The sequence below is a fragment of the Bos indicus genome, chromosome 14, assembly GCF_029378745.1.
Source record: "Bos indicus isolate NIAB-ARS_2022 breed Sahiwal x Tharparkar chromosome 14, NIAB-ARS_B.indTharparkar_mat_pri_1.0, whole genome shotgun sequence".
NCBI classification, from domain to species: domain Eukaryota; kingdom Metazoa; phylum Chordata; class Mammalia; order Artiodactyla; family Bovidae; genus Bos; species Bos indicus.
The window spans coordinates 1,665,646-1,681,282 of record NC_091773.1 but is presented as its reverse complement, the minus strand read 5'-3'; the positions used below and the strand labels follow the sequence as shown (position 1 = coordinate 1,681,282).

The 15,637-nt window shown below is 55.9% G+C and overlaps 2 protein-coding genes across 3 annotated transcripts in view; one reads left to right on the top strand and one right to left on the bottom strand.

The window, feature by feature from the left end:
- The window catches only part of GML (glycosylphosphatidylinositol anchored molecule like), a 28,255-nt gene extending 27,752 nt beyond the window's left edge, over window positions 1-503 (top strand). For both annotated transcript variants that reach the window (XM_019973683.2, XM_070802308.1), the window contains exon 4: window positions 29-503. In XM_019973683.2, coding sequence (XP_019829242.1) covers window positions 29-327 — 299 coding nt within the window. In that variant the 3' untranslated portion in view covers window positions 328-503. The remainder of the gene's footprint in view (window positions 1-28) is intronic.
- Window positions 504-3,165: 2,662 nt separating this feature from the next.
- LOC109568377 (cytochrome P450 11B1, mitochondrial-like) lies at window positions 3,166-10,817 on the bottom strand. Its single transcript, XM_019973631.2, is given in 11 exon segments — window positions 3,166-4,068; window positions 4,166-5,875; window positions 6,007-6,204; window positions 6,279-6,357; window positions 7,048-7,214; window positions 8,639-8,793; window positions 9,065-9,268; window positions 9,363-9,527; window positions 9,530-9,561; window positions 10,026-10,181; window positions 10,555-10,817. Coding segments are annotated over 10 exon segments (1,509 nt in total). The 5' UTR covers window positions 10,794-10,817; the 3' UTR covers window positions 3,166-4,068; window positions 4,166-5,761.
- Window positions 10,818-15,637: the final 4,820 nt, after the last annotated feature.

The window sequence follows — 15,637 nt, the reverse complement described above, 5'->3', positions numbered from 1 at the left end:
GTGATTTTCATTTCTGTTTCTTTTTTAGGTTTGAATTCTCGGGAAATACTCGTTTACAAGAACTGTACATTTAACTGCACATTTCTGTATAGAGCCGAAGAGCCTCCGGAAACCCCCAGAAGAAAGACGACTCATAGATTTAACAGTTTCTATTGGGTTCATTGTTGTGGTTCGAACATGTGCAATTTTGGAGGACCTACTAATCTGGAGAGGGACATCACACTCGATTATCCACTTGAAGAGGATATCGAAGGAAATGCGCAATTGGTGCAATCCACTGTGTTCCTAAGCATCGTCTCCATCCTGGTCAGGAACACACTGACGTGAGAGGCCTCCTTTGGGGGGGCTGACTATCTCCCCATCTCTCACAAGGTAGCTGTCCTTTACTGTCTTGTGAGCCAGACACTGACCCCTGGAGCCCCGAGTTGATGAGTTCCCCATTTAGGAATTGTTTCCAGAGAGAAATAAACACCAGAATCGTTCAGGTTCTGTGGACTCAGAGATTTCTTTGTGGTTTTAACGTTTGATCTTTCTTCCCTTCGGTAGGTGTCACCTCACACAACCTCTTGCCACTTTAGTGAGCAGAGGTGGAGTATTTTAGTAACAGCAAAAGCGTCACAGGGCCTGGTCTACATGCCCACCTAAAGAGCGGCCCCAGGTTTGCTCAGACCACATGCCCCTGAGGCACCCGAGCCTGCACGCTCCCAGTCTTCAGGTGGGGATGGCGGAAGTGGAGAGTGTGCTTGGCAGAGCAGTGGAATGAGGACAGGCAGAGCTGCCATGGAGACTGTGCATCGCCCTGCACATCGCCCTGTTGCCGTCAGACACCTGCACGACTCGAGCCGTCTCCCGCGGTGGCGCCTGGCTTCCTAAGAGTGACGGAAGGTTTCTCCAGATGCTGCCTATTAGGAGGGTGAGGGCCCTAAGGCCAGCCTCTGACTGCCTTGAAGTGGCAGGTACAGAAGTCCAGGCGACTGCTGTCACGCTCCGTGCTCCCAAGGTCAGCATCAGAAAAAGGTGTTGACGGAACAGAAACTCAGACCATCGTTGCTGTCTTCCTCCTTCTACTCCTTTAAATCACCCTGAATTGAAATGACTGAGATAAAGCAGTGCCTCAAATTCACATTTTTAACAGCACTCGCTGCCAATTTAAGAATCTCGCCAAATCCAGGATCATGAAGAGTTCGCTTCGTGTATTCTTCTGAGGCTTTTACACTGTTAGCTCTTATGATTAAGTCTTTGGGCATTTGAGTCGGTTCTTGTCTGAATGAGGTAGAGGTCCACCTTCTTTTTTTCCCACGTGGCTAGAAAGTTGTGCCAGCAACATTCCTCGAAAACAGATGCTCCCTGTTGAATGGCCTTAGCCCCTCTGTAAAAACTCAAGTGACCACAGACATATCATTTCATTTCTGGACGCTGTGTTCAAGTCCATTGGTCTGTCTGTCCTTGTGCCAGTAGCATCCTGTCTTGAGCAGTTTGCTATGCAGTAAGCTTAGAAATCAGCAAACGCGAGTCCTCCTGCCTTGTCATTCTTTTTTAGGATTACACTGGCCATCTAGGTTCCTTGCATTCATGTGAATTTCAGAATCAACTTGGCACTTTCTACACAGATGAACATGGAGTTTTCAGAGCACGCATGTGTGCTCAGTACTTTCCGTCATGTCTGACTCTTTGCAGCCCTATGAGCTGTAGCCCATCAGGCTCCTCTGTCCATGGGATTCTCCAGGCAAGAATGCTGGAATGGGTTGCCATGCCCTCCTCTAGGGGATCTTCCCAGACCAGGGAATTAACTTGGATCTCCTGCATTGCAGGTGGATTCTTTATCCCTGAGCTGCCAGGGAAGCCCGGAAATTTCACTGGGATTACATCAAACCTGAGAGTGATGTGAGGAGAATTGTCCTGGTAGCAATATGCTCTCTTCTGACCCATGGATGCAGGAGGCTTTACAACTCTAGCCGTCTTTCATTTCTTCAGTGGTGCTTTGTGGTTTTCCCAGGACAGATTTGATCATCTGTTGCTGAACTAATTCCTAGGTGTTTCCCTCTTTTTGACACTCTTGTAAATGGAATGTGTTTCCTTCGTCATTACAAGTGAAGAGAAATGCAATAGATTTTTATACCCGGCACTTGGATCTTGAAATACTGCTGCAAGCTTTCTTAGAAATCATCCTTTGAAGTGATTTCCTTCGGGTGGTCTGTAAGCAGGATCATCTGATCCATCCGTAGAGACAGTTTTCCTTCCTCTTCTGTCTGGATGACTTCTAGTTGCCAAACTGCTCTGGTAGAACCTCCAGGACTGGGCTGACTGGCAGTGGTGAGAGCAGACCTCGTGTTCCTGGTCTGAGGAGGAAAGCAGCCTGTTTTTCACAATGAAGTATGGTGTTAGCCCTGGGTTCTCATAGATGCCCTTGTTCCACTCCTGGTTTGTGCCGTAGCTCTTAGCACAGCAATGGTATTGAATTTGGTTAAATGCTCCTCTGTGTCTATAGAGGTGGGGAGGATGTGAATTTTCTTTTCTATGCTACTAATGGGCTCATTGTCCTCTTACGATGAACGGACTTTTGGCTATTGATAAGCACGTGTTAAGTGATCAATGAAAGGGGATACTTAGCCATTTGAAACTGGCCCGCAATCCGACCGGTGTCCAGGGTTCTACAAACACCTAAGACCCCTCCTGTAAGGTAGGCAACTCCTCCCGCAAGAAAGCTGAAGAACACTTTGTGGAGACGTGACAGTTGTGGGATGCTCGGTCATCCCCCAGGGCAGCCACAGACAGAAAGCTTCCAGACACCAGCTGTCTGCTTAAATGAGCCACTGAGGGTCCTCAGGTTCAAGCAAGGATCAAGCTAATACTCTGAAAATCCCCCCACTCCAGCAACTCTACATAATCCAGAACATGTAGAAAGTGCATTTCTGTGCTTGTAAAAGGGCAGGATGTCTTCAGGACCACGAAGCAACGCACGACCAGGAGCAGGGAGGAGGGAGCACGGAAGCCAGTACAGCGCCGCCAGGGGAGGCTTGGGGCCAAGCCACTGAGCCTAAGGTCTGCTGGCCCCACTTCCCAGGGAAAGGCTTGAAGCACAGGACAAGAGTGAGATTAGGAATCGCAACTGGAACCCCGCGGAGAGGCCAGGCTTTTAAAAGAAGGCTGAACTTGAAACACCTGTCAGCTGCATGTATTGTTTAATGTATTTATTTTTAATTGAAGGATAATTGCTTTCCAGTGTTGTGTTGGCTTCTGCCATATCTCAGCATGAAGCAGCCACAGGTATACATGGTTCCCTCCCTCTAGAACCTCCTCCCACCCCCTCCCTTCCCTCCCCTGTAGGCTGTCACAGAGCCCCACGTAGAGGTGAGACCTTGAAAACACTACACCAACACGGCAGCTGCCCTCAGCACCATCAGGCGAGCAGCGAGCCTAGCTTTGCAAGGTGGATTGAGGACAAAGCCCTGGATCCCCATTCCCTCCCGAGAACCGAGACAAGGCCCTCAAGGGGGTTTAGCCTTGACACTAGTCAGCCCAGAGGAGACCTGGGCTGAGCAGTGAGCACAGAGTGGCTCCAGGACAGCGACAGCCCTGGGCAAGAGATGGCAGGGCCCCGAGGCAGACCCCAGCAGCAGGGAGCACAGAGGGCGCTCCGGTTCCTGGCATCGGGCTTCTTAAAGGCACTACTGCAGCTACACTGAAAGGCCCGAAGAGGCGCAAGAATCATGAGGACCACACAGCAGACTCGAGACCGCAATAACCTGGAAGGTTGTCAGAAAGAGCCGGACAGATCCTCACACGGCAAGACGGGAAATTCCACGCCAGATCAAGAAAAAGGGGCCCCTCCATAGGCTTGAAAGAGGAAATCTGGAGAAACAGAAATCCAGGAGAGGATCTGGAAAGCAGACAGAGATGCTTAGCTGGAGTTTGTCTCCACGATGTCCGTGAGCACTACCAAACCAAGTTCCTTAACGAGGGCCTTAGAGATCGGACGGTCCTCACGGCTTCAGGCAGCACCCCTTCCATGGAAGCGCCATGAGACTCTGCCAGATGAGCGAATCCTCTGAGCCCCGGTTTTCTCACCTGCAAAATGGGAATGAGGGTAGCACGTGCCTCTTCGGGCTGCCGTGAAAATCAAGCATCCACATGTGCCAAGCTCCGCAGAATGACACACACTCACCATGATGGGACTAGGTTTTCACTCCTTTCCTGTCACCACACTTGCTCCACTCGTTGCAGAGGAGGGCCACTGAGTGGTGGGAGAAGGATCGGATAGGTTGAGTGCCCATTGAGCCAGAAAACTCAGCACTTACCGAAAACCCATCTCACGGTGCCTCAGGGGGCCCACCGAAATGGTAATTCTATAGAATTGCCATAAGAAGAACTCAGGGCTCAGAGGGAATGAAGGCTGGACCTGTGTGCTGGGCGAGGGCTCCAGCTTGTGCCTGTGTGACCACAGAGGCTGGAACCTCCTCCCTCCTGCATGAATCTCTGGGTCCCTTTCAACAGTCCTGTCTGGGGTGGGAGAAGATCACACTGGCGGCCGCAGGCCTCTTTGCCCACGGATGGACTGGAGTGGTGACGGGGTGTGCAGCTCTTGTCCTCCTCCAGGGATCTTGGCACTGAACAGATGCCCTGGGGGGCGGTTCACTGACGGCAGGGAGAGTGGAGAGACCCCCCAGCCCTCAGTAGGGGCAGGGCTGGTGCAGCCAGAAACACGACTCCTCACACCTTGCTGCCTGCTCGGCCTGCCTGTGCCTCAGCAGATGAACTGGGGGTGGTGAGGGCGGGAGAGTGGAGAGACCCCACCACCCTTCATCCTGCCTCTGGGCCCACTTTCTACCTGGGGTGTCACCTGGCCCTAGGTGGGATGGGACAGACTGCCTGCTCCTGCCAACAAGGGGATCCCAGTTGGCTGTCAGTGGTTCAAACCTCTTCGGGCCTTGAGATCAAGGTGGTCCCTGTGTGGGTCACTGTGAGAGGGTAGTGGGCACTTCAGACTGGCTCTACTGAAGGGAGTGAGAGGTGGCCCCACACCCTTCTTCTAGAGGCTTCTCTATGGCCGGCCTGCCTCGTGCCAGAGGGGTTCACCATCCCTCGTGCTCTCAGATGAGTATCATTGACCCTGATGTCCAGGTGGGCTTTTGGCAGTGTCTCCTCTAGGAAACCTGACTCACGACCTGCCTATTCAGGCCTGGGCTGGGCACTTCAGCCACAATCACAGAGGACCGGCACTGCCAGGGTGAGCCCAAGAGGCTAGGTAGACAGATAACAACCCAGCTTGAAGGCAAGTCCATGCCAGAGCTCTGGAGGCAAAGGGGACGGCACTTGAAATGGCAGCCATCAGGACAGGGCACGCCCAAGTTGTCAGCTCTTGCATTGGAGCAGAATTGAGCACAGGAGGTATAAAGAGTGGACAGGGAGGCAGACGGTACGGTCTGAGGCCCATCGCTTGGATGGCCACACGAGGGGCCTGGGGCTAGTGCTGGGGTGACTGGGGTCAAGGGCCCTCAGACAGCGCTCCTTGCTGGAGAAAGTGCTGGTGGGACTGGGCATGTGACCAGGACCTGCCACCAAGGTTCATCCCCAGCTCTGCCCTGGCCTTGCTGCACAGGCCAGCAAGCCTGACCCGCGGGGGCCTGTGCTGTTCCATGAGTGCAAGTGCTGGCTGCACAGTGGTGTGACTCAAAAGTCAGGGCCTGTAGGAGAAAGAGGTGTGGCCGGGGTCCGGCAGAGGGGCTTGTAGGGTGCGTGGCCCGGCAGTGTGCTGACACGACTACTGGATGGCCCGGAAGGTGAAGAGGGGCAGGGTGGAGGGCATCAGTATGAAGCGGTAGACCATCTTTATGTCCTCTTGCTCCAGTGTCTCCACCAGGAAGTTCTTCAGCACCTAGGACAGAGGCAGGGTTCCACCTGGCCCCAGCCTGCCCTGCCTTCCAGGGCCCTGAGGCTGGGCGCCCCAGAACGAAGCCAGGGGTCCCCGGCCAGGCTGTCCACCCGTGCCCCTCGTGGCCCACTCACATGGTGCAGCAGGAGCAGCATCTCCACCTCGGCCACGCGCCGCCCCAGGCACTGGCGTACGCCAAAGCCAAAGGCCAGGTGCGGGAACCTGCTTCCAGAGCCCTGGTGGTCCAGCCAGCGCTGGGGGTGATAGCTCTCAGGCCTGGCGAACACGGTGGGGTTTCGACCCAGGGAATAGAGTAGGACCTTCACCAGCATCTGCAGCAGCGGGAAGGGGCCGATGTCAGCTGGCCCCTGGGTGAAGGTCGGTGGGGCTCCAGGGCCTCACTCACCCCAGCTGGGATGTGGTAGTTCTGCAGCACCAGGTCCGAGCTCACTTGCTTCTCCACGGTGATACCCACGGGGTAGAGCCTGCACACAGGGGAATCCACCAGGGTCCGAAGCTGTGACCAGTCACCAGACACCCTCTGCAGCCTTCCTGCTGCTACTGCTGCTAAGTCACTTCAGTCGTTTCCGACTCTGTGCGACCCCATAGACGGAAGCCCACCAGGCTCCCCCGTCCCTGGGATTCTCCAGGCAAGAACACTGGAGTGGGTTGCCATTTCCTTCTCCATTGCATGAAAGTGAAAAGTGAAAGTGAAGTCGCTCAGTCGTGTCCGACTCTTAGCGACCCCATGGACTGCGGCCCATCAGGCTCCTCCGTCCATGGGATTTTCCAGGCAAGAGTGCTGGAGTGGGGTGCCATTGCCTTCCTAGCCCAGTGCGTATAGCCTGAGGGCAGCCTCACAACCCCGGGCCGTCACAGGTCACTCCTGGCACTGGGAAGCCCAGATCCTGAGGCGTTCCTTCCTTCCATCTCCCAAGTAAGCCAAAGCTCCCCAGGCTAGCGAGGACGTGACTGATGAGGGCCCCGGGACACTGAGGAGGGATCCCGGAGGAAGAAGCACCAGGCTCCCCTCCAGGGAGAAGAAGAGGAGGTACAGGGGCATGCACCCCTGGGCAAAGGAGCTGTCAGCCCCAGGATCCGTCGTCAAGCCCAGCAAGAGGGCTCTGCAGGCACGGGGCCAGGGCCGTGGGGAAGTCCAGGTCCATCTCGCCTACCTCAAGTCCTCCTTGAGGGCCGCCCGCAGCAAAGGCAGCTCCGTGATGGCCCTCTGGGGATTTTCTGAGATCCGGGCCTCAGCCACCAGGCTCTCCTGACGCAGGGCCTGCTGCACCTCCGGGTTCCGAGCCAGCTCAAAGAGAGTCATCAGCAAGGGGAAGGCTGTCTGCAGGGGGCGCAGAGGGCCAGGGCTCAGAACTCGGCATAGGCCATGTCCCTCCACTCCGGAGCCCCTCCCAGAAAGATGGTGGTCCCCTGGGGCAGGGGACGTGCATGCTCAGAGACCACAAAGCCCAACCTGGAGTCCTGGAGATTCTAAAACCAGCTCGTCGGCTTTCCCTCAATCCCTCAGGGGAGGCGTCCCCAACGTCACTGAGACCCAGGCCTCCTCTGGCCACCTCAGAACCTGAGGTTCTCTTCCTCCTTTGGGTCCAGGAGGGGCTCACTCTTGGCATCTACTAAGTGGGGAGAGGTGAGGAGCTGAGGTCCATCAGGACATCCACCGGCAGGTCCGCTCACAGGGTCCTAGCAGGAACCGGCCGCCCAGACTCCCAGCCGTTGCCTCCTCCTGGATCATTTCCACGTGCAAAGAGCAGTGCCCGCTATCCAACCGGAGACCTGGGCAGCTCGGTATCTCCTAAATGTCGTCCCCAATGTAACCTGCCCCTGGCATCCGCTGCCATGCAGATCCGGCCTCCCTGGGGCTCTCTGAGCTGTAGTCCGTACTGCGCTCTGCCCTGTGGCCCGTGAGGGACTGGATGCCTGAGCGAAACACTCCTCACACTGGCTTCCTCTAGCCTGGGATACAGGCCGGGTGTGCAAGGCCCTTCCTGACAGAGGCCCTGACCCTGTCTGCCCTCCTCTGCCCGCTTGCCTTGTTCCCTCCACTCAGCCTCATGGCCTTTCCTCGCTGCCAGCTCTTGCAGGGCCTGGCCTGCTGCCCTCCAGGCCTCCTTTTCTGTGTGGTCTCTCCAATTTCAGTGAAAGCCCTCCTTCTCCAGGAAGCCTTCCCAGAGCAGGCACATGCCTGGCCCACCCTCTCTCACCTTATGGCTGCATCACAGCCCCAGCTCAGGGAGTGTCTCCACCTGAAGCCCGCACCTCAGCTCAGGGCCTGGGTGCCTGGCCCTCAGAGATGCTGGCAGAGGGAGGCTCGGTCTAGAGGCAGGACATTTCAGCTGCATTGCATACCCTGGGCCTGGCCCGCCCCCTGGGCTGGCTTCCCTGCCACCTGCTCTCTCCCCCACAAGCTGGAGACTCCTGCTGCCCTTTCCCATTAGCCAGTCACCTCCAAAGGATTGTCTCTGTCCCTGGAAAAGGTCTCTAGTGTGACTCTGCAGCCGAACCTCAGATCTTCCCCTCCCCCCAGGACCCCGGGGACCTCTGATGCTGCAGGTACCCAGGCCTCCGGCCACTCTACACTCTGTCTGGAGCCTGGTTTCTCATGTGGGTCACCATAGACTCCTTCCCTTTGGGAAGCTGGAGGCATAGATTGGGGAGGGGCGTGGAGGAGACATTTGCCCTGGGAGGAGGCTGCCTGGAGGCAGGGGAGCTCCCTGCTCTATGGGAAGGGCTGCGTGCTGGCCTGACCGTGTCCACACTCCCAGCAGTGAGGTCGATCGTGTTGGCCTTGATGGTATCCAGGGTCATGTCTGCTCGCATCAGCAGCTCTGCCACGATGCCGCTGTAGTGCCACGGGTGGCCGAGGGCCAGCTCCTGATAGATTCTCTGGATGGCTCTGTTGGCTGCAGGATGCATAGCGACAGAAGCCCCGGGTCTGGCGCTGGGAAGCACTGCTCTTTGTCATCCTCCTGCCCTTTACCCTCCTCCATACCCCCAATTCTCCACGTCCTGCCCCAGTTCTCAGGCCCGCCCAGGCCAGCATCACTGCCGATGGGTCTGGGACCATAACGAAGCCACAAGCCCCTCCCGGGACCTCAGTCCTTCTGCGACTGTGGTGAGTGGAGGAGGCCCCGGGATCCCTAGTCACCGCACTGCCCGGGCTCCGGCCCTCACCATACTGGAAGATGTAGTCCCAGGCCTCAAAGTGCTCCCTCCACATGTTGGTGCTCATCCACCGTGACAGGCGCCTGGGCACAAACATGAGCTGCACGGTGGACTTCAACATGGCCTCCAGCGCGTGGATAAAGTTCAGGCTGTCAGGGTTTGGTTGCTGGGTCAAAAGGCCAAGCCGCTCCCCGTAAAGGACTAAGGTGCTGGCTGTGGCAGGAGGGGTTCCTGAGCCCCAGGCAGCCTGGGCCTCAGGGCCAGCTCCCCCCACGCCCTGAGGTGCGCCTGCCTCCCCAGCCCACACCTTCGGTGGTGTAGCGGAAGACGCTGGGCGCGATGTCCAGGGTCAGACTCCCCCGAGCATTCTGCAGCACCCTCGCCTTCAGGGTCTGGGAGAAGTCCCTGGCCACGCCATCCACCAAGGGCGTGTACTTCTGCAGGGCTGGCAGCGAGAGGACGTCTGGGTTCACCGCAGTCGGTCCAAACGCCACTGGGGCCCGTTGCAGTAGAGCAGGGAGCAGAGTGTCAGGGTGTCAGTCAGCAGTGGCCCCGACCTGCACCCCACCTTCCTCTCTCCAGAGTGAAACCAGCCAGACAGGGAGCCGCCTGCTGGTCGTCAGGGGCAGGCTGACTCCGTTGGGATCGTGGTGGCACCTCTTTCCTCGGGGCAGCTTCGTGTACTTCACCCAGGCTGAGATGGGGGCTTCTGGCTGAGACTGCTGCTGGGGTGTTTGCAGACTCGCAGGCCCCCTGCCTGCTACACGCACCTCCCCTCGAGGCCCCCTCTGGGCCTGGAGGCTTCTGTGAGGAAGGAAGTCGAGCCCTTGGGAGCTGGAGCCGGTGGGCACCATCTCCCCAGCCACCCAGGTGGGCCTCGGGCAGGCTCGCTTTGAGGCCCTCCCCGTCCCACGTGCTCTCTGCACCCAGGCCGCCCTGCCCCTCCCTCCGCACCCCCACCGGCCCTCACAGCAAGAACACGCCACACTTGTGCCTGCGAGCCTGTCGGTAGGCCAGCCAGGGCTCCAGGAGCATCCGCTGAGGGTGACGGCTGTCCGCCTGCTGAAGCCTCTCCACGTCCTCGGGCAGCATCACGAACACCATGTGTCTCCCTCCCACGTCGTACCTGTGGGGCAGAGCTCTGCGGTCTGCTGAGGGGCCGTGTCCTGCCTGGTCCCCGCTCCATAGAGCAAGGCGCTGGATCAGAGCAGGCGGGCCCTCCCGCGGTCTCACTGAAGCCTCCTCTCCTCTGGGGTCTGCGTTCTGTGCTCCCAGCAGCGAGCCGCCCAGGGCTCCTGCTCGACAAGGGCCCCAGTCTGCGGTGGCTGAGACGCACACCTGCCCCAAGGAGCCCCCTCCCTACCCCTTTCCCACGGCCGGGTGCCCCTGCCGGGATGTGGGCAGTGGGATGTGGCACAGCCCTGGCCCAGTGGGACTCAGGCACCAAGGGGGACAGAACGTGAGGGTGTTCTCGCTGAGGTGAGCGGGGAGAGCTTTACCTGAAAATGGGCCCCAGCTCCTGGAAGGTCTGATGCATGTCCAAGTGCATGTTCTCAGAGCCCTGCTCCTTCCAGATCTGCAGCATCCGCATCCACTTGTTGCCAGGACACCGGGGCATGGCTTCGAAGGGCAGCACCGCCTTGGGGGCTGCAGCACCTCTGGTGCCCAGTGGGTGTGCCCCATGCAGGGACAGCCAGGGCCCTGCCATCCGCACCCTGGCCTTTGCCCACAGTGCCATCCTGCTGCTCCCCACCCCCTCAGCCCCTTCCTTTTATCTCACCGGGCCTGCTTGCCCAGGCAATCTGATCACGTCACAGGCCAGACTGGCTCTGGGCCAGACCAGGAAGCCTGGGGCTGCGCTCAGGCTGAAGGCCTCCAGCGGGAGGAGCGAGATGGATGGCACCGGGTCTGGCAGTGACCCAGGCCTGCTGGTGGGTGGCTCTTGGGAACGGGTCAGGGTTGGAGCAGGGACCCAAAGGGGTGGCGGTGGCGGCAAGAGGCTCCCCCTCCAGTGTGGAACAGGCGCAAGATGAATGGGTGTCTTATCTTCGCAAGGGATGAAAGGGGACCTTGGGTATGTTCATCTCTCTTCTACAAGGACCTTAACGGGGAGCAGTGGGAAGGGCTGGGCTCTCATCTCCTGCAGCCCCGGGTTTTGCCTACTCTTGCCGGGGCCGGATGCTGAGTCCAGGGGTGGAGGCAGGAGCCAGCCAGGGTCCCTCCCAATGGGGGCTTGCAGTCCCACAGGGGGCACTTAGGGGATGCAAAGACCCCACTGGCACACTGGCGTCCAGGGCAGTTTGTGGCCGAGGCCCCGTGTGTCTGGCCTGGCTGGTCCAGCTGAGGAGCAGAGAACCCAGAAGACGGGGTCACTGGCAGGGAGGGCGAGGCTGGCCTGCAAGCCCCTCCTCAGTCAGAAAGGTGAGAGGACTCTGCCCCCATGGGGTGTGTGCTCAGGGCCCACATCCTTCTTTCTTCCTGGAATATGAGCAGCTCCCAGGGTGGGGAAAGTCTATGACAGGGGTGTGGTCATGGGCCCCACACCCTCCCATGGTCCCAGCAGGCACACAGCTGGAGCCCTCCCTGTGCTTGGGGGCCCATAGTTTCAGACCCCGTGTAGTCTCACCCACCCCTGGCAGCTCTCCCAGGAGGTCGGTCTTGCTGTCCCTGGCCCTGCTTTCAAGCAGGAGATTGACAGCAGGTCTTCTGTGCCCACCCCAGGTCCCCCGTGTGTCAGCAGGACCCCAGGGCCCTCATGCTTGGGCCTCTGCAGAGGTGCCCAGGAGCCCCAGCCCTGATTTGGGGATGGTGCCCTGATGACACCGCCGTGCAGGCTCTGGAGGTAGGACAGGGAACGCGTGGGCTTCTAGCAGGGTGGCTGAAGATCTGAGTGTTCCTTGTTCTTCTACTTTCACTCATTCCCTCTCTTGACACTTCCTTGGGGGATATTCAGCTGTGGCCATGAGTCAGAACTGCCAAGGTCCCTCATCAAGCCGAGATGCACGATGGGCCTCAGCCCCAGGTGGCGTAAGAGCTGTCCTCGGGCTGAGACGCAGCCTGGAGCCCCAGCCTGCCCTTGGGGTGCCTCTGCCTCGGCCCAGCCCACCCTGGCCAGCCTCCTGAACCTGTTCCTGTCTGTGTGGCCTCTGCCTGCACTAGCACCAAAAGCTCCTGAACTTGGGCCGAGCTCTTGGTACTTCCTAGACCGGCCAAGCTTCAGAGAAAGGTGCAGGTCCCAGGGGAATCTTCAAACAATGACTCCTCACAGAGGAAGACCCGAGAGTGCTCTCAGGGCCCCTGGTCCCCATGTTGCCGAAGGTGGGGCTCTGCCTTCTGCATGGGCCCTGAGCCCACCCCCGGCAGACCTCTTCTTGTGCTGAGGGCCAGCCAGCCGGGCTGTCGTCCCCCGAGGCACAGCTGTGGCTGAGGACCCAGCTTAGCCCCAGAAGGCCCAGGGCCCTGAGAGGGGAGGCCTTGCCTGATGGTCTCCCCCGGTGGGGCCAGGCCTGGGTCTTGCGGGAGAACAGTACCACTCAGTGGGCGTCCCAGGGCAAGATCAGTGCCCAGGAGCCCTGATATCTGTATCAGGCTGTTCCCAGGCAGAACCCTTCTCCTCCCCGGCGTGCTGGGTACCGAATTCTCCACACTTCATCCCTGGTCCTTCCTACCCCAACTCCAGGCTCAGAGCCTGCGCCCCAATACAGTTCTCAGACTCCTTCCCCTCTTTCCCTGGGCCGGGAGAGTTAACCGGAACCCCAGCAGTGGCCCAGCCCCTTCCTCAGCCTTCCCACACAGGTCGAACCACAGGATCCTCTGGCCTGGATATCTGAACTCTTTGCCGTCCTCTGAGGGGAGTGGACTGCCAACTGCAGTGTGAGCCCAGCCAGGATAGACGGGGCACCTCCTCGAGGAGGCAGGGGCCCCCTACTTGATGCACTGGACCTCAGAGACCTCAGCATCTGCAAGGTCCATGCTGTTAGTAACAGTCTGTGTGCAACAGAAAAAGACGAGCAACGTGCCAGGATGGCCACTCCTGGGTACATAGCTGAGAAAAGTAAACACGCTAATTTGGGAAGATGTTAGAACCATTATTTACAGCTGCCAAGATATAGAAACAGCATGAGTGTCCATCAGCAGAGGATTGGATGAGGAAGAAGTGGTGTATATCCATATATATACATATGGATATATATGAACATATAGAAATATATATGTATATATACACATGCATAATATGTATGAATATATGCATAGTCTATATGTGAATATATAGAAATTGAACGCGTTAGTCGCTCAGTCGCGTCCGACTCTTTTCCACCCCATGGATTGAGGCCCACCGGGCTCCTCTGTCCATGGTATTCTGCAAGCAAGAATACTGAGTTTCCATGCCCTTCCCCTGGACCTCTTCCCAACATGGGGATCAAACCTAGGTCTCTTGCATTGCAAGAGATTCGACCTGGTTTAATTTTGTTTTATTTCCATTACTCTAGTAGACAGATCCGCAAGGGATCGCTGTGATAGATGTCAAAAGTGTCCTGCCTATGTTTTCTTCTGGAAGTTTTATAACGTCCGGTCTTATGTTTAGGTCGTGAATACATTTTGAATTTATGTTTGTATGTGGTATGAGAAACGTTCTAACTCCATTCTTTTACGTGTAACCGTCCCGTTTGCCCAGCACTGCTTAGTCAAGAGACTGTCTTTTCTCCATTTTATATTCTTGCCCCTTTCACTGTACATTAATTTACCGTAGATGCGTGGCTTTATTTGGGGATTTTTATCCTTTCCCACTGATCTGTATTTCTCTCTTTCTGCCAGTACCTTACTCTCTCTGAGGACTGTATGAAGTATGGCTACAGTCTGGGAGTGTGGGAAGTCTGGGAGTGTGATTCCTCCAGCTCCACTATTCTTTCTGAAGATTGATTTGGCTGTTCCAGAACTTGTATATTTCCATGCAGATTTCAAACATTTTTTGTTCTAGTTCTCTGAGAAATACCATTAGTAATTTTCTAGGAATTGTATTGAATACGTAGGTGGTTCTGAGTATGAGAGACAATTTGACAATATTGATTCCTCTGAAGCAAGAACATGGTCATATCGTTCCCTCTGTTTGTGTCATCTTTGATTTCTTCCATCAGGATCTTACAGTTTTCAAAGTAGAGGTCTTTTGTCTCCTTAGGTATGTCTATTCCTAGGGTTTTCCTTCTCGTGTTCTCACTGTTATGTGATTATTTATTTCTGACTGTGCGGAGTCTTAGTTCCTGTGCAGACGTGTCTCTAGTTGCATCTCGGGGGCTGCTCTCAGGTTGTGGTGCGTGGCTTCTCATCACACTGGCGTCTCTTCTTACAGAGCTTGGGCCCCTGGGCTGGAGGAGTTCAGGAGTTGCCGCTCCTGGACTCTCGATCGCAGGCTCAGTAATTGTGGCACGCACAGGCTTCGCTGTTCTGCGGCATGCGGGATCTTCCTGGACCTGGGATTGAACTGGTGTCTCCTGCACAGGCAGGTGGACCGTTTACTCTGTAAGCCACCAGGGAAGCCCTGGGGTGTCATTGTCTTTTTTTTTTTTTTAAACTTTTTTTTTAATTAAAGGATAATAGCTTTACAGAATTTTGCTGTTTTCTGTCAAACCTCAATATGAATCAGCTGTCGGTTTACATATATCCCCTCCCTTTTGAAACTCCCTCCCATCTCCCTCCCCATGCCACCACTCTAGGTTGGTACAGACCCCCTGTTTGAGTTTCCCGAGCCATACAGCAAATTCCCGTTGCCTGTCGATTTTACGTATGGTAATGTAAGTTTCCATGTTACTCTTGCCATACATCTCACCCTCTTCTCTCCCAATGTCCATAAGTCTATCCTCTATGTTTGTTTCTCCGTTGCTGCCCTGTAAAAAGTTCTTCAGTACCACTTTTCTAGATTCCGTGTATATGTGTTAGGATAGGATACTTATCTTTCTCTTTCTGACTCACTTCACTCTGCATAATAGATTCTGAGTTCATCCACCTCATCAGAGCTGACTCAAGTGTGTTCCTTTGAATGGCTGGATAATATTCCATTGTGTATATTTACCACAACTTCTTTATCCATGCATCTGTCGATGGACATCTAGGTTGCTTCCATGTTCTAGCTATTGTAAATAGTGCTGCGGTGAACAATGGGGTACATGTGTCTGTTTCAATTTTGGTTTCCTCAGGGTTCACGCCTGAGGAAGGAGTGGGATTGCTGGGTCATATGGTGGCTTCATTCTTAGTTTTTTAAACAATCTCCATACCGTCTTTCATAGTGGCTGTATCCATTTAAATGCCACCAACAGTGCAAGAGCGTTCCCTTTTCTCCACACCCTCTCCAGCATTTACTGTTTGTAGACTTTTTGACGATGGCCATTCTGAGTGGTGTGAGGTGATACCTCAATATAGTTTTGCTTTGCCTTTCTCTTATAATGAGCGATGTTGAGCATCTTTTCATGTGTTTGTTAGCCATCTGTATGTCTTCTTTGGAGAAATGTCTGTTTAGTTCCTTTTCCCACTTTTTGATTGGGTTGTTTGTTTTTCTGGTATTGAGTTGTATGGGCTGCTTGTATGTTT